Source organism: Balaenoptera acutorostrata, chromosome 4 (genome assembly GCF_949987535.1).
Source record: "Balaenoptera acutorostrata chromosome 4, mBalAcu1.1, whole genome shotgun sequence".
Lineage (NCBI taxonomy): Eukaryota > Metazoa > Chordata > Mammalia > Artiodactyla > Balaenopteridae > Balaenoptera > Balaenoptera acutorostrata.
In genome coordinates, this window is record NC_080067.1 from 26,501,902 (window position 1) to 26,525,334 (window position 23,433).

The 23,433-nt window shown below is 45.4% G+C and overlaps 1 protein-coding gene across 1 annotated transcript in view; it reads left to right on the forward strand.

The window, feature by feature from the left end:
* Positions 1–23,433, forward strand: part of CLSTN2 (calsyntenin 2) — a 643,531-nt gene that overhangs the window by 600,076 nt on the left and 20,022 nt on the right. Inside the window, exons 9-10 of the mRNA XM_057545313.1 lie at positions 4,262–4,424; positions 21,256–21,422. Of these exons, the coding sequence (XP_057401296.1) occupies positions 4,262–4,424; positions 21,256–21,422 (330 nt within the window). The remainder of the gene's footprint in view (positions 1–4,261; positions 4,425–21,255; positions 21,423–23,433) is intronic.

The window sequence follows — 23,433 nt, forward strand, 5'->3', positions numbered from 1 at the left end:
TCCATGAGGGCTGGTGCCTTCTTTTCTTCAAAAAGCAGGATATGCAGTTAGTAAATGTCTATAGGACTGAGTGAATGAGTGAATCTCCATTTGCCCCAAACCTAGTAGCTTCTTTGCCAATTGAAAGGACAGATGAATGAGGGAATAAAAGGTTTCTCTTCCATTTTTCTGGAATTTTTCCTTGCCATCTATTCCTAATGAAATCTCAACAGTTTTAGCCACCCTAAATGCCACCTTCTCCCAACCAGAAGTCTGGATCTCACAGTGCTTTGCACCTTGTCTGTAAGACTTATCTCAATTCCGATTGCATCTGAGTCTTCTGTGTATTTGATACCTAACCACCACCACCATGCCCTGCCCCAGATTGAAAATCTTGCAGGCAAAGCACGTATCTGATAAGTGCTGCATCCCAAGCAGCCCTTAGTACATTCCCTCGCACATTGGTTCATAGGTAAATGTATCTCACATCGAATAACTGCATTCAAAAATACCTGACTTCCTAGGAAAACCAACTCAGAACTTCCAGTGTGGCCCTTTCAAGGACATTTGGACCAGCTTGTGGGCAGCCTGATCTCCTCCCCTCTCATGGGAGGCTTCCCCAGTCTCCAACTCAACCCTGGAGTACCAGCCTGCTCCCAACTCAGACCTCCTTGGCATTGTCCCTGCTATCCACCCTTCCTCAGCATTTGTCCCTGGGCCTCGGTCTCTGATTCACTCCCCAGCTAAACAGCAGCTGCCACCAGCCACCCTGGGAACACACCTGCAGGTTTCCAGAGGGTAAAGTGTCTTTGGTCCAGCTGAGGGCTTGGGCATTGTCTCTGGGGACGGCATTGGACATGCCTGGTGCCGGCCAGGTTCCCCAGGGGTTCATGCACAATCAGGAATGAAAGTTCCTCTCTCCCCCCAGGAAAGGTCACTTTGCCTAATTTCCTCCTTTCATGGTGGAGCCATTGCCTTGACACAGTTATTTTTGCTGCCTCCTGGCTTGATCATTTTTCAGTTACAGTTTGTCCCTGCAGAGGGTTAATGCGGGTCTCTTTCTCTTCATAGATCCACATTTATGAAGCCCTAATTAGGCGTTTCCTTTAGCTGCCTTCATAGATTACTTGGTGCAAGAAGTCTGCAGGAGTAAGCCTAGTCTGACTGATAGCCTCTGTTTGGATGCCGAGTTAGGAGCTCACTGGGGAAGTTCCCAATCTTTACTACCTCTAGGTCATCTCAGGCTGCTCCCCACTCCCAGAAGGCCCTACCTTCTGACCTTGGAAAATATAAATCTTGCCATCTTTTGTGACCCATATTAAAATAAGATAAAACGTATTCCCCTTCCAAATTGCCAGGATTTTCTATTTTTTTAAATACTCAATGTGGTAAAGGTACAATGCACAAGCAGTCTCACACTGTGTGGCAGGAGCATAAATAAGCACAAACTATTGCAGGAAAAAATTGGATGATGTATGTCGAGAGCCTTCAAAAATACCTCCAACGTTTGATCCAGTAATTTCATTCCAGGAATCTCTTCCAAGGATATAATCAGAAATGCAGACAAATATTTATGCAAAAAGAAATTCATTGTGGTATCATTTATAATTGCTGGTACACAATGAATACCTGAGAATAAGGGAATAATGAAGTATAAAATATAGTATAGTATAATGTAGTATATCCATATTATACAGCCATCTAAAATGAAGATAGTAAATGCATTTTAATGCTGATGTTAAGTGAGATAAGCAAACTTTCAAGTTGTATGTACAGTGTGTTCCAAATAGACCTTTCCCAACTGTTGTTTCATGGGATGCTTATAGGAATGCTATAAATAGAAAAGTTCCGTTTTCCGAAAAGGTTGAAAAATTGTTACAGGTGTATACGCTGAGGCTGCTGGGAACCTTGGATAGGCTAATGACATGGGAAATGAAAAAACAAAAACAAAAACCAAGGCTTCGTGTTCAGCATCACTGTTTTTAGGTGGGACATCACAAGGGCTGCTGTTCATGGAGCACATTTCAGAAAAGCTGGGGGATGTGGGGATGCCTAGGAGAAGATTGTAACGTTGACAGGGGTTGCTACTCCTGTTAAGCTACGGACTTATTTTGCTTCCTCCTTGGAATTTTTTTATATTGTCCTACAAAAATGCTGTAAGTGTTGTGAAAGAAAGCGGGCCAGAGGACCAGCCTCCATCCAGCTTCGGCAGATGCGGAGTGCCGTAGAGTCAGCGAGTGCGTGGATTCAACATGGCAGCCAGGCCCGAGAGGGAGGCCACTGGAAGAGTGGTGATGGTGGCCTGGGCAGCGGACACCCCCCCCCCCCAGTGCTGCCTGATTGGCTCTCATGTTCTGCCTATATTTCAAAGGGCATGAGGTGTGGACAGGGTCACGGCACTGCCATCTGTCCACTCTCCACCCTGGGACTGGTCAGAGGTTTCCTGATGCCTCAGAGACCATCCCCAGGATGTTCTGACTGGCCATCCGTGATGGCAAACCCCAAGTCCAGCGTGCATTGGGTCTCCTTGGATTAGATGCTTCCTCATTCAGAACTCTCCTTAGTTCCCCACTCTTTCATCACCCCTAGACTGTGTCTTCAGAGCTTCCTTTGTGCCACACCTACACCCCTAGGTCAGCCTCACCTGGGTCAGAGACCCACCCCAAGATCCCTGCACCCAGCCCAGTGTCTGGTCTCAGGCATCAAGCAGAAGGTGGGTGTAAATAGAATTAGGACCTCTAGTGAGATGTATCAGGTACTGAGCCGTACACTCAGTGAAGTGTAACAGGATTTTGGAGACATCTGCCTGGACCCCTCCTGCTAACCTTCCAAGGGCCCCTAAAATATTCATCAGGCTTTATCAGGTTAATGGATTTCAAAAGGAGCAATTTTCTGAGACATGAGACAGAACCGTATAAAAAGAACATTAAGGGGAAAAAATCTTATTCCAGAATGAAAGGGAAAAGATCATTTAGCATCCTTTTTCATGTTATCTATTCATGAGAAACAGCACATTTAATCCAGAGCAGGGTGTAGGGAGGATTTTGATGTCCTCACTTGGGGTCACCTTCATGCAGGACCCATCTGTCTCCGCTGCCACAGACGGCAGGGGCAATGGAGGCAAGAGGACGCAGATGAGAGACACTTCCGAGGTGGACTCCACAGGGTACAGAGGGATTTGAGGGAGAGGGAGTGGGGAGGAGAGAGAGCCTAATGCGACTTCCAAGACACTTGCTTAGGGGATCGGAGGGAGGGGGCTCCCGTCCCCAGCCTTGTCACCTTTTATGCTTCCTATCTCTTTTCCCAAGGCGTGCCATATTGGTTTCTATTTTGGATCATGCTGTGGGAGTTGAGTATCTTGAGGCCAGGAATTGTGACTTTATCCTGGCCCTCAATGTCTCTGCCCACCCATTAAGGTTAGGTTTTCATTCCCAGGCCTAAGACCAGAAATCATAGGTGCAAAAGGTGTGAGGGGACATGAGTGCAAGAGTGCTGTGCACTGAGTCCAGCCAGGAGGACCCACTTGTTGTTCTTCTCTAGCTCTCCAGGGACTCTAAGGAAGGATAAAACTGAGTCCTCTCGGGAAGACTGTCTGTCTCAGAATTTATTTTGCTTGGGTTGAAGGGAGGGTGAGACTACAACAACTCCTCAGACAAGCCTTAATATAGAGACAAAGGAATTGGGGGGGGCGGTTCCTATTCTTCTGAAACTCATTCTTCTTCCTCTTCCCATGGTCATTGCTTTCTCCTTGATCCTTTCTAACTCCTCATTTTTTCCTCTTCTATTTTCTTCTTTCTCTTTCCCTTCCTCTGCCCCTTCTCTATCTTCTTCTTCATTTCTACTTCCAATCTAGCATCTTTCTTTTTATAACTCCATCCATCCCGGAGCTTAGAAAAACAATTTCAATTTTACTCTTTCTCTATTGAAGAACTAAGAAAAATTTCATACAGAGCAAATTTAAGCGGACACCTCCACCTGTCCACCAAGAACTTGCCAGCCTAGAGAGCTGGTAATTATGTGACCAAGATACTCTGCCCATAGCCAAATGTTTGCCTGATGATTAGCTTCTCAGGGGTGCCTCTACTCCATGGTTTGCCCCATCACGTTTGATGCGAGTTTCTATAACCTCAGTGCATATCAACCATTATGGTCATTGAGTTCTTTGCAATAAACATTGTTGATCTAAAGGTCTCTTCTCCCTCTTTCATAATTAGAATAACAGTCTGTTTGATGTTTCACTGCATATTCAATTTTAAGTGTTGCTTCTCTTTTTTTCCACTAGATTTGTGACAAAGAATGGCATTACTATGTCATCAATGTGGAGTTTCCTGTAGTTACCTTATACATGGATGGAGCAACGTATGAACCATACCTGGTGACCAACGATTGGCCCATTCATCCATCTCACATAGCCATGCAACTTACGGTCGGCGCTTGTTGGCAAGGTAACCCTAAGTCCAGACCTTCTTCCTGGCCCATCTGTGTACAGTCCATGAAAGGTACTGACAGAGAAAAGGGCAAAGCAAGTGGTATGAGAATCAGCCAGGAAAATTTTCTATCCCTTACTAATAAAACAGGACTTATAAAAATAAGGATGAATCCAGGCACTAAGCTTGTATAATAATAAAGCACTTGGCTTGAGACCAGATTTTGATTTTAGGTCAACATGAGCAATTTTAGGTTGCCTCTGAGTTGCTAATGCTTTTTATTGTTCTGGAACCTTATCCGGTTTCAAACTGGGGCTGTGTAGGAAGAAGGCTGAATGTGTAATCTTATAACAAAATCGCCAGTTGGCTCTGTTGATTGCTACACAGGTCAGGAGCCAAGGATCTCTCTTTATTCCCAATCAAACTGTCCAAGACCCCAACCCTCTATTCCGGGAACTCACAAATATGTGGGACGGAGGGGGTGGGTGGATTGTCCATAGGTTCAAGGCCATGAGAGGCCACTCTCAAGTTCTGCTAAGCTCTGAGCCCCTTCCCTGCTCCCCAGGGATGGAGGCTCCTTGTTGCCTTCTCGCTTGAAGGTCTCTGCTCCCTCCTCATTTCCTCTGCTGCTGCCTCTCCTCCAGTCCCTGCACCCAGGCTAATCTCCTCTTTGGAAGCAGGAAAACCAGCACTCTGAGCGTGCAGGTAGCCTTTCTATTCCCCACTCAGATTTGTTGGCATCTTTGTTTTTGCTCCCTTAGCAGCTGGGGTGTTTTGAAGTACCAATGGGAGAGCAGAGGTGAAGTAAAATGCTCCCCAAATAAGCAGATTAGCACCTTGAGATGACTCGAACTCGTGTTGATGGATTTTTTGAAAGTTATTAAGATCTGTGACCTTGACCATTCGCCATGGGGGCTTAGGGGAAACGTGGGTTATGGTATAAAAGTAAGCCTTCAGAGGGCTGGCTCCCTCTAGGGGAGACATAGGCCCCCCTGCATTGGGACTAAGCGTGAGTTCTGGGCAGCCCCATGCAAGAGAAGATGACAAGAAAGGCAAATGGTGCAGCCCTGGGAGCACTAGAGACACAAAATCCAGGAAGGAAACAAAGCAGGAATGAGGCAACAGAAGAGAGTATATTTTTTTTAATTGGAATATAGTTGATTTACAATGTTGGGTTAGTTTCAGGTGTACAGCAAAGTGATTCAGAGATATATATGTATATATATATATATATATATATATATATATATGTGTGTGTGTATATATATATATACACATATGTATATATATATTCTTTTTCAGATTATTTTCCCTTATAGGTTATTACAAACTACTGAGTATAGTTTCCTGTGCTATACAGTAGGTCCTTGTTGTTTATCTATTTTATATATAGTAGTGTGTATATGTTAATCCCAACCTCCTAATTTATCCGTCTCCCCACTTTCCCCTTTGGTAACCATAAGTCTGTTTTCTATATCTGTGAGTATATTTCTGTTTTGTATATAAGTTCATTTGTATCTTTCCTTTTTAGATTCCACGTATAAACGAATCATATGATATTTGTCTTTCTCTGTCTGGTTTACTTCACGTGTGATAATCTCTAAGTCCATCCATGTTGCTTCAAATGGCATTATTTCATTCTTTTTTATGCCTGAGTGAGAGAGTGTGTTTTTGAGCAGAAGTCACCTACTTGAAGTCTGACGTACATCACATGATAGTAGAAAGCTTCTCAAACATTTCAGTAGAACGTGATAGGAGCTTCCTCAGTATTGCAGAATTCCCCAGGATAACAGGAAAGGAAGACTGTGTCATCTGGCAAGAGTCCATGAAACTAATTAGTATAGCAAGGCACTGATTCAGAGGTTGCACAGGAATCATTAGTCACTGAACACAGCTGTGCTAGAGCAATGGCCCTCTTGTGTAGCTCAGTGCCCCAGCTGGGCACCACCAGTCAGCCCGTGGATATTTTGGAACATAGCTTGGATGCTGCCCATAAGATAAGGGGGCCCCAGTCATGTCCTCACCATGAACCTTACCACTACTCTTCCCTAGAGGTCCTCAGGGAACACATCTGGATCCCTGTCACCCCAGCCTGCAATGGAAACCTGCCCCCGAGTCTAACAAGGACAGTTGAAACCACTTTTTCCCAGTTACATGCCAACTGGGTAGACCAGCCCCACCAAAATAAAGTGATTTTATAAAGAATTAAGATGATCTCTTTGGATCAGTTAGAATAGGCTAAGTTGTGCTGCAGTGACAATCAAGCCCCAGTTCTCAGTTACTTAAAATAATTCTCACTTCATATTCACTGCAGAAAAATGGGGGTTCCTCTCTGCTTTTCCCAAGCAGACAGAGCAGCCACACTGCTGCACGCTGAGAAAGAAGAAAAAGAAAGCATGATGGATGGTGCGCAAGCCCTTAAAGCTTCTGCCTACAAGTGACACCAATCACTTTTACTCACACTTTATTGGCCAAAGCAAGTCATATGGCCACACCTAACTCCAACAAAGCCTGGAAGTGAAATCTACAATATGCCTGGAAGAAAAACTGGAAATATTGTATGAACGACACTGATGAACACTACGGTCTGTCCACTTAGTCAGCGATATTCGTTTGACTGCCCTTCCCACATTAAAAACACAACCACCCTTCTCTAAATGAGACAACCTCTAAGTCCCACCTGTTACTGGCTCCAAGCTCAATGTCCAGGTTCTCTGAGTGATTCCTGATGATCTTTTCATTGGGTTGAGATGCATAGGAGGCTCTATATCTGGCCCAGATGTGGCTCCACTCGATCTGGAGGCCTACACGCTAACAAGAAGAAGTATTTGCTACCACCACAGCCATCACCCCCTCCACATGCGCACACGCACACAAACACGCACGCGCACACACACACACTATACAACAGTGGAATGAAGCAGAATAACCAAAAAACATTTCCACTAAGTAAGAGGAATAGTTAGAGAAACACAGCAGTCTTTGGTCCACAGCAATTCTGAAATTGCTCTGGGCAGATGCTGTAAGGGCCCCTCCCCTAGGGTGGGACATGTTCTTTGTGATCCTTGACTCCATTGTCTGGGAGTTGATTCCTTCCTCCATATCCACCTAGGCCACATCTGAAGACGACATTGTCACTCCATAAATAGAAGCTCTAGTATTATACCTGATGACAATTTATTTAAAAGCTATACCACAAAAATGCTTTTCAAACCAAAGTATATGTTCATTTTAAAAGAATGTGTGAGAGGGACTTCCCTGGTGGCAAAATAGTTAAGAATGCACCTGCCAAAACAGGGGACACGGGTTCTAGCCCTAGTCCAGGAAGATCCCACATGCCGTGGAGCAACTAAGCCTGTGCACCACAACTACTGAGCCTGGGCTGTAGAGCCCGTGAGCCACAACTACTGAAGCCCACGTGCCTAGAGCCTGTGCTCCACAACAAGAGAAGGCACCGCAATGAGAAGCCCGCACACCACAACAAAGAGTAGCCCTCGCTCACTGCAACTAGAGAAAGCCCGCACGCAGCAGTGAAGACCCAATGCAGCCAAAATAAATAAATAAATAAATAAATAAATAAATAAGTAAATATTTTTAAAAATGTTTTAAAGAATGTGGGAGAAAGAACGGTTACTAGGGTGTTTGAGTATTTCTGTCCTCTTCCCAGATAGATGCTAGGACCACTCTTCCTTGGAGTAAAGTGTGGCCATGTGACTTGCTTTGGCCAATTAAATGTGAGTGGAAGTGCCTTATGTCATTTCCTGGAGGAAACTTTAAGAACCACTGTTGCAAGGAGGCCCTTTATGTACATGGATGTTTACAGTCCTGTGAGAAAGCACTAGTAAGTCCCCACTTCTGGATAAAGAAACTGAGGGTCTGAGAGGTGAGGTAGCTTACCCAAGGTCACCCCATCAGATTTGCCCAACCTCAACTCTTCAAAGCCTGTTCTCCTTCCACTGTGGCTTGCTGCCACTGTTGCTGATTGGTCATCTTGTTGATGTGATTATGTGTTTGGGAAAATGCAGGAACTGATGTGTATTGATGCAAATGCTATAAACCCTTTACCTTCTGAGATATCTGACAACTCTGGAATCAAAATGCCACAGAAACTTTGTATTCTCTTTGCTAATCTCTTGCTGTATACTCCTTCAACTGACCCTCTACAGAACAAGAAAAAAGAGTTTAGGCTTAGGAGTCATAAAAAAATTTGAGTTTGAGTCAAATTCCAGCCCTGCCACTTACTAGCTGTGTGGACCCAGCAGAATCCCTAACTTCCTTGAACTCCTACTTTCTCATCTATTTTTTTTTTAATCTAGAGTAATACCTTCTCCTTATTACAAGGATTAGGTGATGGGTCCATGGAGTGTGCTTGGCATGTTTCAGTTGAATGAATGTGTAAATTTGAAAACATCTGCTGGTCGCCTCCTCCACCTCCTTCTCTGCTCCTTGCACCTAAACCCAATATGGCAGATTGTCTGCAAGACCTTGGTACACTCTGGCCTCTGTGATTCCATCTTCCCTGTGGCTCCTTGCATGCACTGACCTTCTCACCTTCCCCAGGACTAATGCTCACACACACACACACCCTGCCCTCCCAGGTCCATCTATAGGTGAGAAAAGAGGTCACTGAGGCTGGAGAAGAGTCAGTCAGAAGACAAGTGCTGGAAGATGGGGTTGATGGTATAGGAGAGAACCTTATCATCCAGGCTTCTGGGCATGGAGAAGATCTGAGTATCTTCCCTGAGGGGAATGATAATCTATTGATGAATTTTCAGCATAGGAGAAAAATCCTTTAAAATCTTTAAAATTGGGCTTTATTGCATGAAAAAGAGTTTGCTAGGAAGATAAAGATGGCAACAGCATATAGCATGGCAGAGAAGCTTGACGTCAGCATGCCCAGGGTGCCCTATCACTGGAACGTGCATGGACCGGAATGAGTTGAGAGGAGGCTGAGATAAGGAGTTGAAGCCAGACCATAGGACGCCATCTTGCCTTGTCAAGAGCTTGGATTCTCATGAATATTTACATGCTCCCTGGAGCCATGTTTTTGTCTTGGAAGGAGACATCAAAAGGTCTTTCAATAGGACATGGCACTGTGAAATTGATGGCCTATAATGCAGCCTTTATCTCGGCATGTTTCTAAACCTTCCGAAGTCCACTTATATACACGCTATAAGCCCGCTGTGTGAACAAACCCCTTTGGGTCTGTAATCGTGGGGAGTTTTTCAAGTACTTTTGAGGTTGGCAAGGGAACTGGTTCCCATTTGTGAAATTTCCAGTCGGGGTTTAACAATGAGGATAGAAAATAATGTGCTAGCAGCTGCTTGCTCCCGGGAACTGGCTCCAGCACTGAGGCTGGGCGGTGTCCTGCAGCCCCAATTAGCCTACTGTGCCCTGTTCGTGAATTGGAAAGCCAAAGTAATTGGTGGAACTTTATTTTCATTGGTATTTTTTCCAGTAATTAAAAAAAAAAAATTGAGACTTCATTTACACTTAAGAAATGTTGCCAGTACGGCCTAGAGCAGGCAGCCTATTTTAATTCTTGAGAAGGGCTTTTGAAGTCAGGATGGACCTCGCCTTTCAAGAAAGTCCTCCTTCCTCTGTGTGGCCGCTGCATGCCACCTGACCATCACCTCTGTGCTCCGTGTCAGTGTTCTGGGGATGGAATCAGACCCTCTCTCCTGGCCAAGATCAGTCTGTACTGACTCAGAAACGGCTGCCTTTGGACAAATACCAGGTCCCTGTCTCTCTCTGGGTCACGCCATTGGAGAAGATTGTTTAAAAGACTAATTAATTTGTCCTTTTCCTTAGAGTCCCTACTCATCCATTTTTAACAGCAAAAACTCAAGTTCTATCCATATATGGTAAAAACTGTATAATCACATCTGCTTTGTGCCTGGACCTCTACACTGGGCCCAACCAACCAGGGCCTGTAACTCAGCTGTCGTGGGGGTGAATCGGGAAGGCTGCTGATGTGGCAGAACACAGCCTTAGGGAGTCCCCGGGGTTTCAGAGAGATGCCTCAGCAGGTGACACCCCAGGGCACCTCTCCCCCAACACGACAACCAGAGCAATTCTGTTTTACCCATTTTGTATGATATCAGGGCAAGAGTTCTGTTAATGAAATAGCTGAACATGTTTGAAGAAACATAGTTCTAGACATGCACCCCAGTAAGCACCACCCTGCCCTCTGCCTGAGCCTCATCTGCTCTTGGGGGAGCTCATCACAGACTTCTCTGCTTGTGGCTCTGTCCCCAGAGACCACCTCATCCCTGCCTCTGCTGGGGCCTCTCCTCCAGTGCTCTGGACCTGGACCTTCCTAGAGTGTCTAGCTTTGCCCGTTCCTGACGGTGGCAACCCTCTGGCCTTGGATGAGGAGGGCTTTCTACCCTAGCTCCTGGTCTGGCTGAGTCCTACCCTCTACTTAACAAATAAAACAGTGGGAGATAAAGAAGGGGATGGTTCTAAAAATTAGAACCTGTTAAGGGACAGATACAGAACTCCTATTGTGGCTTTGGGGAGGAGCCAAGGCAAAGAATAGGAATGGCCAAAAAAGGAATAAAAAGGCGGAAATAACCCTGAGGGTTGCAGTAATCAATAGCATCTGTTCCTCAGACAAAGAGGAATTAGAGCCACATGTGGACCTGAGATCTGCTGTACATTTTCAGGTCATTTTTTTTTTTTTTTTTTTTTGCCAGACACTAAAAGTAGCTCAGAGACTTGGAATACATGCCGTCATTTAATAAGCTTGGTCTAATTTAATACAAATTCTCTTAATAAAGTCTGTGCTGAAATTATTCTGCATCCCTGGGGGTCTCTGCTGCTGGGAGAAAGAGGCACGTGCTAGCACAGTCCACTTTACATCCAAGTGGCATTTCCCGAAGGGTTCATGAAGCTCGGTCCCACAGGTTCCTCAAGGAGGCCAAGGTCCAGTTTGGGAAACTGCATAAACCATCCCCACAGCACCACATTGAAGAGTCACAATGCACATTTGCTTATTCAAAGCTCTCAAAAGCCCGCCAAGAAACCAATCAGTTTGACATTACTTAACCTATGTTTCTCGATCGTATTCCACTATGGAACTCATTCTTTGTGGAATAGTGTTCTTGGAGCACTGTTTGGGAAACATCTCATTGGAGTTATTAATGCAGATCTCCACCCGCTACTAGGGCATGAGTTTGCAGAAAGTAAGGACTATCTGCTCTCACAGATTCTCCTCCCCTTCTCTTTCCTCCTACTTCATGTCCTGGAGAAGGTCAATAATTAATGTTTATTGAATTATACCCCATTTTTGAGTTTGTTCTGACAAAGGCGTATGGTTCATGGTCTGACACACAGGGATGACTAACAGGGTGTCTCTTTGCATTGTCTGTATTAAAAAACCAAGAAAAGATGATTCTAGGACCTGGAGTTCATTTGACATGAGGGTATATTGGTTTAAAGACAACACAGATGAAATCAGCTTTAAAATTCAGGCATTCATGTGTGGAAATACAGTATAACTGTTACAATTTTAACGTTGAATCTTATTCTGAAAGTTATATTAACTAGAAAATTTGACAGGGGTCTTAGAGTAAAAACAGTGTCATTTTAACTTCTCTGAGAGGCACACCAGAGTGGGGAGATAAAAACAAGAGAAGGCCACTGAAGAAAGAGACAGAAAACTCACATGACATCATCTCATTTCAGAGTCCCTTGGTTCTTGCTGTCACCAGAACTAGCAGCCAATTTTGAGTTCCTGCACTGTGCTCAGCTCTGGCTTGTCTTCTGTTTAACAACCCTATGGTGTGGCTGTAATTATCATCCCCATTTTGCAGATGAGGAAACTAAGACTCAGAGAACATAAGGACCTTGGGAAAGGTCACCTAGAGCCTGGATTTGCACCCAGGTCTGTGCCACCCAAAGCCCTCACCCTTAATTATGCTGCTACACCACCTCTGCTTCTAGGGACATGTAAAGTCAGATGGTGTTTCACAGCCAAGTAAGGAAGACCAGAGGATTCTGGAATCTGGGGTCAAACCATTTACCCAAACTCCCTGGGCATTTTTCCCACAGATCAGACAAAATCAAGCTGAGGCTAAAGATAACCACTGGCCCATCGGGCATTATGGTTTAATGGGAGGGTTGAGTTTGGAATCAGAAGAGAATTCCAGACCCTCACTACTGCTGCTTATCTGCTCTGAGTCTTTGAGGACTGTGTCTTGCCTCTGTGGTCCTGGAGAGTGGAGGGGCCATCCTGGGTGATATATGAGGGCCCTTCTAACTCCATCAACTTAGGTCCCCAACCCCAGAGTAATGACTTTTGTGGTCATCCCATAAGTCATATGTTTCACTCACTTAGAACATGCCATGTAAATGTTTGCTGGAAAGGCTGGAGGGAGGGAGACATAAAAATCAAAGGATCGAGAAAGCCTGCTGAGAATGTGTCATGGCCAGCCCGGATGGCAGAGTGTCCCTGTCCACAAGTCCCTGCAAATACAGTTCAACCCCCGGGGTTGCATGGACAGTTTTAAAAGCCGCAGCTTATGGGGGTCTATTACACACTTCACTTAATCTTTGCGTTCCATGTGTTTCTCCATCACTGAATGAGGAAATGAGAGAAAGCAAGATTTCAGATGGTCTCACCATTTGCATTGCTCAAAATTGATATGCAACCATCCATGAAATTGTGTTCATTGAGGAGTGTCCCCATCAACAAACCATGCACAGAGCAGCCTCCAACTCAAGCAAGAGGGAATGTGGCCCCCACTACTTTCCATGGGTTTCTCAGACTAAATAGCTGTGGGAATAACAGCAGGGAAAGAAAAAAAAAAAAAAGACCAGCAGCATCCGCATACACTTTGCAAGGGGAAGAGACTTAGTACATTCACACGACACAGATCTTTTACTCAGAGGAAGGTGAACATGACTGATTCTAAAGCTACATAGAGACAGTACGTTCACACGACACAGATCTTTTACTCAGAGGAAGGTGAACATGACTGATTCTAAAGCTACGTAGAGACTTAGTACGTTCACACGACACAGATCTTTTACTCAGAGGAAGGTGAACATGACTGATTCTAAAGCTACGTAGAGACTTAGTACGTTCACACGACACAGATCTTTTACTCAGAGGAAGGTAAACATGACTGATTCTAAAGCTACGTGAACAGTTGATGGGCTCATCTCTCAGTGGAAAGAAAGCTGAGGGGGAATTCATTCCCAATGCAAACTCCGACTCAGAATAAGACAGGCGACGTTAAGTCACACTTGCTAAATACTATTATTTTTCAGGACAACTGTGTTTCCCGGCAAACTTGACACAAATCATTGGGAGTTGCTGCTGAAATCATTCAGTGTCTATAGAACCCAGTGTAATTGGACATTCTCCCCCAGCCTTGTGTCAGTCCCAACCTGCCCCCATCTTTCTGAAGCACCCCAATTATGACATCCTCCAAGAAATGTTGCTTGAACCCTCCCGGCCATATGTAGTGTATGGCGTGCAGGTCAAAGGCTTGGGAGCAAGCAAGACCTGAGTTTGAATCAGAATTTCACTAACTTCTGCCCGTAGGGCATTAGGCCAGTTACCTAGCTTTGAAACATCATCTGTAAAAGGAGTTGTACGTTTAGCAGGTAAGAATCTGGATTCACACAAAAAATGTAGTTTTTCCACATCCGTCTTAGTTTCATTTCAAGCCCCTCTTCTATCTAAGTGGAGGAGATTTAACCTTGACAAATTTGGAATTCTCCCATTTCCTTAGGGTGCCAGCTGATTTCAGGGGGCTGTATTATATAAGGTGCTAGGGTGTCAAGGGGCCTCCAGTCATCTTTCCATGCAGGTATCCACTGAAATAGTGCCCATCTCTTTAGTCCTCAGTCATTAATGGTCCTTTAGGGCCATCAGTGCTCTCTGTATTCCCTTGCCTTACTTAGGGGCAAAGAAATACCTCTGCTGCTTCTCATGCTCTCTGTGGAACCATCCATGGTCCATCTGTCCAGATGTGCCAGGCTGGCATTCCCTCCCAATATCACACACCCCTTCCAGGGCTCAGCCCAGGTGGTGGGCCTCAGGTGCCCTCACTCTGCATCTCTTTCATCTTATCCCCCCACCCCTTCCCTGCCACCCGCCACTCTGGGGTATCATTTCCTAGACTGGGGGAAGGCAGATTTTCTTCCTCTATTTTTCCCCAGATGTTGAAGATACCCACATCTTCCCCACCCTCCTAAAGGTTTAGGATTCTACAAATGAAAATGACGAAGAGATTCAGCTTCAAGCCCCTTCTGCTCTTCTCCCGTCACAACCCTCCCTGCAGCAATCACAAGGCAGAGGTGCATTTAAGTGGAGGGTAAGATGGGAGAAATCAGAAGAAGAGAGGCATATTCTTATTCACTTGATGAATATTTCTTCATAATGGCCCAGAAGGCCAGGTTTGATTTTGGAATTCTTTTATTAAAAATTGTGGCTTCAGAAAAAAATAAAGAAGAGAGGCTATGATCTCAAAAGTACTATCCTGCCACTTAAGCATTAAATAAACTAGTATATTAAAGAATTTGCCATGTTTTAGGGACCTAATACTAAACCATGTATGTTATTTTATTACCCCTCTGATCTGTTGGACACATTGTCTAAATCACGTGTTTGGAAATTAATCATGCACTGCCTTAGAACATCTGCTGTACTGGAAATTTACTCATATTTTTATTTTACTTTTCCAGTGTCTATTCTCCCAACTAAATGTGAGCTCCTAGGGAACACAATTCCATCTTATAATCAACTGAATCAAACAGAAGGCTAGGCAAACAGAAAACACTTTAAAAATGTGTGCAGATCTAACCTCAGGAATCCAAAATTGTGTTTGCAAATATTTAGAGAAGGTTCTTTGTATTAGAAATCAGGTTATTTTCTTTTCTTAAAATAATTCACAAGCATGTGTATGTCTAAATGTTAGCAGGGGAGCCATGTGGTGTGTGCAGACACCCTAGATATGAAATAGAAAGCGATTTTTCAATGTATCCATTATTTTTTTAAAATCCTACATCACAACCACCTCTGAGTGCAAATATATTTCCAATTTCTGCTGCCCTCCTATTGCAAAATGCTAATAGAATTTCTTTCCTGGAGCTGCATCACTAATAAACAGAGTGCATCACAGATCTGGGATTCTTGAGTCAAAAATAGGAAATATGGATATTTGCTGAACGAAAATACTGTGTAGGAAGATGTCTTGGCATCCAGGAGAGTCACAGAGTGTGGTCTTTAAGGGTGGAGCTGCTGAGTGAGCAGTTGAGGTGCCCTGGATGGCAGACCACAGCGGCTCTCTCCCAGCCGCATTCTAGACTGGGCTGCCCAGTACCACTAGGATGCCCAGCTGGTCCTGAGCACAGATGGATGAACTCACTCTCTAGAGCCCACATTTCACCAATTCCTGTTCATGTGCCCTTGGCTACTTTCTCCTGAAGCCCAAGTTTCCTCTGTAACTATAGAATAAGTACCTACCAGAGGAATCAGGCTCCCTAACTTCAGATTATAATACAAAGCTACAGTAATCAAGATAGCATGGTACTGGCACAAAAACAGAAATATAGATCAATGGAACAGGATAGAAAGCCCAGAGATAAACCCACGCACATATGGTCACCTTATCTTTGACAAAGGAGGCAAGGATATACAATGGAGAAAAGACAGCCTCTTCAATAAGTAGTGCTGGGAAAACTGGACAGCTACATGTAAAAGAATGAAATTAGAACACTTCCTAACACCATACACAAAAATAAACTCAAAATGGATTAAAGACCTAAATGGAAAGCCAGATACAATAAAACTCTTAGAGGAAAACATAGGCAGAACAATCTATGACATGAATCACAGCAAGATACTTTTTGACCCACCTCCTAGACAAATGGGAATTAAAACAAAAATAAACAAATGGGACCTAATAAAACTTAAAAGCTTTTTGCACAGCAAAGGAAACCATAAACAAGACGAAAAGACAACCCTCAGAATGGGAGAAAATATTTGCAAACGAAGCAACTGACAAAGGATTAATCTCCAAAATATACAAGCAGCTCAATATGAAAAAAAACAAACAACCCAATCTAAAAATGGGCAGAAGACCTAAATAGACACTTCTCCAAAGAAGATATACAGATTGCCAACAAACACATGAAAGGATGCTCAACATCACTAATCATTAGAGAAATGCAAATAAAAACCATAATGACGTATCACCTCACACCGGTCAGAATGGCCATCATCAAAAAGTCTACAAACAATCAATGCTAGAGAGGGTGTGGAGAAAAGGGAACCCTCTTGCACTGTTGGTGGGAATGTAAATTGATACAGCCACTATAGAGGACAGTATGGAGGTTCCTTAAAAAACTAAAATTAGAATTACCATATGACCCAGCATTCCCACTACTGGGCATATACCCTGAGAAAACCATAATTCAAAAAGAGTCATGTACCAAAATGTTCACTGCAGCTCTATTTACAATAGCCAGGACATGGAAGCAACTTAAGTGTCCATCATCGGATGAATGGATAAAGAAGATGTGACACATATATACAATGGACTATTACTCAGCCATAAAAAGAAATGAAATTGAGTTATTTGTAGTGAGGTGGATGGACCTAGAGACTGTCATACAGAGTGAAGTAAGTCAGAAAGAGAAAAACAAATACTGTATGCTAACACATATATATGGAATCTAAAAAACAAACCAAAAAAATGGTCATGAAAAACCTAGGGGCAAGACGGGAATAAAGGCGCAGACCTACTAGAGAATGGGCTTGAGGATACGGGGAGGGGGAAGGATAAGCTGGGACAAAGTGAGAGAGTGGCATGGACATATATACGCTACCAAATGTAAAATAGATAGCTAGTGGGAAGCAGCCGCATAGCACAGGAAGATCAGCTCAGTGCTCTGTGTCCACCTAGAGGGGTGGGATAGGAGGGTGGAAGGGAGGTGCAAGAGGGAGGGGATATGAGGATACATGTATACATAGAGCTGATTCACTTTGTTATACAGCAGAAACTAACACAACATTGTAAAGCAATTATACTTCAATAAAGATGTAAAATAATAAATAAATAAATAAAAAGAATAAGTACCTACCTCCCAAGAGTTTGATGAAGATTCAACAGCATTGGGCACATAGTTCATGCCAGTAATTGAGAGTTGTTGTTGGATCTGCTGCTCCAAGTGGGGGACAAGGCGGGGAACGGATGACCACCTGGATGCCTTGGAGAGTGGCAGCTCTACCACTCAGACCCAGGCTCACACCCTTCTTCCTGCAGGTCAACAGAAGTGTCCCTTTACTAGGGCAGGGACATGCTAATGGCTGTGAGGAGCGCCCTATCCATGAGGGCTTTGAGGGTCTAAATCCAAAGACCCCATATTGGCTCCCCCATACCCAAAGCCATGGCCACCTCAGGTCATCCCTCAAAGCCAAATCTGTGGACTGATCACTTCAATAGAGGCTTCTCCTTTCATTTCCAATGTGAAGATGCTCCGGGTGTCAAGTAACAACGGTCTGAGTTAAAGCAGCTTAAGCTGTAAAGATGGATGATTGGCTGCCAGAGCTGAGGACACCCCGTGGTAAAGCAGTGAGGAGGTCTGCTCAGGGTTCGCTCAGCCTGGTCTACTCTCCTGGCTCCGCCCCCTCCAGGAATTGCCTTGGTTGTCCCTGGTCTGCTTGCAGGGTGGCTGCAGCCGCTCTCAGCCTTCTATCTTCACATAATGATCTCCAGGGAAAGACAGCAAGAGTAGGTTCCAGAAACTTTCTAGAGAGAAGATGGAAGCTCTTTTCCCAGAGGCTGCCAGTCAATTTCTCTGCTCATCTCACTGGCTTAAATTTGGTCTTATGATTATCCCTAAAGCAACTCCTATGGCTTTTTGGATGCCAGATGCTGATTGGCTTCACCTTGGTATGAGGGGTCCCAAGTACATACCTCATTCAGTCCCTGGAGCAATGGAGACGGAATAACCTGATTACCTTTGACTAAACAGAGTCCATCCCTGGAACTCAAGTAAACCCCCCAAACCTCAGGGCTGCCATTGCAAGAGGACAGGAGTGAGATGGATGCTGGAGAGACACCACAGGTCTACTGCTCTGCTAGACCATCTTCTTCAATTCAGCAAACAATTATGAAGTATCTGCTGTGTGCCAGGCAGGGTGCAAGATGCTTGATGACACAGGGACAGGGGCCCATGTTATTGAGAGGGATAAATGAGCCAACTTGTGCAAAGTGCCTGAGGCAGCCCTCAGGCCCTAATACCTGTTCAGTATTGTCCTCATTACAATGAATCCTGCATGAGTATTCCCTGCCATCCAGGAGACAGACTTAAACAATAAATTCTAGCAGCGTATAGAGAGGGGCAAGAGTAAGCCTGTGGATGGCATAAAGGAGAGAGCTGACTCAAGTAGTATGCAGAAGCCTGGCCTCAAGAAGTGTATAGCCCAATGGTCCTTAACCTTGACTTCATGTTTGATTCACCCGAAAGAGATAGACAGAGGAATGGATAGAGAAGATGTGGTATATATACAGAGTGGAATATTACTCAGCCATCAAAAAGAATGAAATAATGCCATTTTGCAGGAACATGAGTGGACCTAGAGATGATCATACTAAGTGAAGTAAGTCAGACAGAGAAAGACAAATATTATAAAATCACTTATGTGTGGAATCTAAAAAAAAAATAGATACAAATGAACTTATTTACAAAACAGAAAGAGATTCACAGACATAGAAAGCAAACTTATGGTTACCAAAGGGGAAAGAGCAGGGTTGAGGGATAAATAGAAGGTTGGGATTAACATATGCATACTACTATATAGAAAATAGATAACCGACAAGGACCTACTGTATAGCATAGGGAACTATACTATATTCAGTATTTTGTAATAACTTATAGGGGAAAAGAACCTGTGCCATATAACTGAAACTAACACAACGTTGTAAATCAACTATACTTCAATTTTTTAAAAAAACTCCCCACACCAGTTAGGTCACAATCTCTGGGGGTGGGACCCCTCACCAGGGTCAGTTTATCTGTTTAAATATCCCCAGGTGATTAAAATGTGTAGCCGAAGTCAAGAACCACCCCTTATAGGCTATTGAAGACATAAAGCACACATACATTAACTAACAACGCTGAGCTGTGAGGGTGCATTAAAATGAACTATTGTGTTCCAGGCTCAGAGCAGGGAGAGGGCAAGGTAGGCAGGGCGCTTAAGGGGCCTTGAAGAACCAGTGGGATCTGCCTGATCTGAGCAGTCTGGAGGTGGTATCTCAGTGTGAGAGGAACGGGTGTGAGCAAATATATGTGTGCAAACCTAGAGGGTGTATCAGTCTGGACCAAGTCAGGAGAGAGAAACCACACAGTAATTTCAACAAGGAAATATAAAAAATTATTAACTATAACAGCGTATTAGAATAATGAAGCATTAGCTGCTAAGTAGAGAGAACTCTGAAGACTATAGGAATGCAGTTATCAGGACACCCACCCTCCCTAGGGCTGAGAAACAGCACCCTGTGGAGAGCCCTCTGCCACCCAGGCAGAGGTCCAGACTTGGCTGACACAGCGTGGTTCACTGCAGGGCAGAGAAATCGCTGTGGTATTACTCTGGCAGAACCTTCCAGGAACCTGCCCTCCAGATGCTGGGGAGAGCTGTTCACGGGGAGGTTTCTCATGGAGCACACGGATGGGGGCCACTGTTGAGACAGCGCAGGAGAACCAGGAGGCAAAACCCAGCAGTGTCCCCTACAAGCAAGTGGAGGCTCAGAGAGGCAATAGAAGCTCCTCAGGGAATTAGCAAAGCTGGATTTCCACCCAGATCCATCTTTCCTGTACATGCAGCTACCTCTCTGAACAAACAGAAGTGCAAGATCAAGACTAAGATCATTGACATAAGCTGCGTAGGGATGGAAGGGGTCTGTGCTCAGTGAATTCAGTGGGGAGGGCCTCGTGGAGGAGGTGAGGCTTCCAATGGACCTTGGTGGGGCTTTTATTTTAAGGAAACAAGGGAGAAAAATGTCAAGAGGTGGCTTCCAGGCTGCCTTTGCAACACAAGCCGCGTTGAACAATTTCACACGCAGAAGAGCCAGCCTGGGCTCAGACAGGACTCAGCACAACCAGTAGAGGGAACAGTAAAAAACTCTTAGGTGACGAGAAGAAGGTCAGAGGTAGAACAGAATCAAGGAAGCCCTTATATGCCAGAGAACCTGGATCTGAGCAGATGTGAAATCAACTCACTGTGAGAGAGTCAGAACCCAGGGACCCGGGGCTTCTAGGACCCCTCAATCGCATGCCAGCCTCTCTGTGGAATGAATACAGGAGAGCAAATGCCAGCTCTGCAGTCACACACACCACTAGAGTACCAGCTCCAGCATTTAGCTGTGTGTCCTGGGGCAAGTCCCTCAACCTTTCTGTGTCCCGGGGTTCTTCATCTGTCAGTTGGAAACAATGATCCTTTCTTTGCAGGCTCGCTCAGGGGAAGTCCCCAGCCGACAGCCTGGCACACAGCACGTCTTTCATCACTGGTAGATCCTCCCTCTCCTACTTTTACTCTGTAGGCCCTTCCTGTCTTTTAAGACATCCCAGTGCCTCTGAAAGTAAATGTTTTGAATTCAGGAATTCCACATTCCTAAATAGGTGCACCTGGAGGAATGCCAAGGTCTTGGGAGCCAATAACATCTTCTTGAGACTCGGGCTTCACAACTCTGCGCTCACCACTTGGAAGGAAAAGCTCGGGTTTAGGGGATGCAGCCACTGTGTTCTCGGCTCCCCAGCCAGATGCCGCCTTGAAGCGACGTTTCCTACCCAATGTCCGCAGGGCAAATAACGATGCTTCTTTCTCTTTTAGGAGGAGAAGTCACCAAGCCGCGCTTTGCTCAATTCTTCCACGGCAGCCTGGCCAGTCTCACCATCCGCCCTGGCAAAATGGACAGTCAGAAGGTGATTTCCTGCCTGCAGGCCTGCAAGGAAGGGCTGGATATCAATTCCCTGGAAAGCCTGGGCCAAGGAATAAAGGTAAGGAAGGAGCCAGCATCGCCCCCGGTAAGACAGTGTTTTGTGAGGCAGAAGCTGCTAAACACCAGTGCAATCCTGGAAGCGGAGTCATTTCCTGCCACGTCACACCGAGCTGGTACCATGGCAAATGTGCTGCCACAGCAGGGAGATTCGGGACCGTGACCGCACAACAGACTCTGCGCCATCTCCTGAAATTCCTAGATGAAGCCCTCGAGTGTGATCAGTTTAGTGCACAAAAGCAGGCACACGTTCAATGTCTACCTGGAGGGAGTTGTTATGTTTCATTGTTTCCTGGGTTGGTGGGTTGCTTTGTTGTTTATTTGCCCAAAGGAACTGAAGGAGCATGCAAGCATAACTTTCAGAAATACAGAAAAGTAGGATTAAAAGTTTGGACCATGGAAACTACTAATTACAAAGGAAGGTCACCCCGGGGTGGGTGGAATTAGAAAGCAGATGCAGAGGTCACTGGGTCTTATGTTGTTAAGTCGAGGCCCAGATTGGGCTCCAGGCAATGTCTGGCTGCCAAAGGGAATATGAACAGATTCACGATTTTGTCATCCACACAAAATAAAACTCTTCAAGTGATCCAAGGGAATCCAAGCTGCATTTTGAGAAAAGCTCCTCCTGAGGGGGGCAGGATGTGGCTGACTGTCCTCATTGAACACCTCCCCGCCCACGATGGGCAGGGATAGATCTGGCCTCACCTGGACCGAGGAGCGCCTGCCCACATCAGGCCTCGGGGTCCTGAGCGAAGAAGAGTGTAAACATCATCACAGCCCCCGCTCCATCATAGCGGACCCCAGTGACAGCAGGCAGCCCCTTGGCCTCCTCTCTGGGAGTGAGGGCGGCCCACCCTCTGTCTCCAGGGGCACAGGACAGCCCCATGAGGCCCCAGAGGCTGTGAAGGTTTCCCAAGGAGGGAGTGACCAGAACAGAGGTTTCCTACCACCTCCCATCCGTCCCCACTCAACACTGCCCATGGAGCTGCCCGGCCTCCCCACCCCAGGCCTGCCTCTCCTGGACAGGGGTCACCCCTCCAACAGAGGGCCCTCTCATTTACGCTCTCAGTGGCCGACTGCCTGTGAGGCTCTGACTTGGGCTGGCCTTGGAGGGACCAGTGATCTGGGCAAATCATGCCTCGACTTCACGTTGCAGTCACTTCAGCAAACATTCCGCGGACACCCGTATCATTTGGTTCTGGGCTGGGGAGAGGGACACGAAAATGAATGTTCCAAGATTATTGTCTTTGGGGCACTCAGTGGCTCAAGCAGACACCTGTAATCTGGTGCTCCAATGATTATGAGCCCTGACATTTACTGAGGGTCTCCTGGGTACCAGGCACTGTTCTAAAACCTTTATGGGTTTAACTCACTTAAGCCCCAGAACAACCTATGATAAATGTACCATGAATCTTCCCATTTTGCACATGAGGAATGGAAGGCCTGGAAGGGAAAGGCAAGTTGCCAAGGATCCCAGAGTGAGTCAGGAGCAGAGCCAGAATGTGATCGCAGGCAGTTCTCCTCCAGAGCTTCAGAACCTGGAGCAACAGCGGTGAGGGAAGGCTCTTGGAGGAGGTGAAGTCTGAGTGTATTGTTCAGGATGGGTAAGAGCCAACCAGGAAAAAGGCAGGCAGTGGGTGGCAGGGGAGAGGGCAGGGCGGTCACTCTAGGCAGAAAGCCAGTGTTACAAGTGCCCAAATTGCAGGAGGAAAGCTAGAAAGTGGGACCAGAGAGGTAGGCAGAGGCCAGGTCTTGGGGCCTTGTTAATGTCTGGTGTTTGCTTTATTTTTCTGTTGGCAACAAGCAACCATTGAAGGGCTCCACGCAAGGAAGCATGATCTGGACAGGCGTGGGGTTCAGAATGCTCACCCTGGAGCCCTGGTCAGAGGGGGAAGGTGGGAGGAGTACACAGGCAGGGTAAAGCATGAATGACTTTCCAGAACATTGTTTAATATGCATGAAACACATACACACAGGTGCTCTCGATCGCTAATCACCTGTCTGAAGGAAAC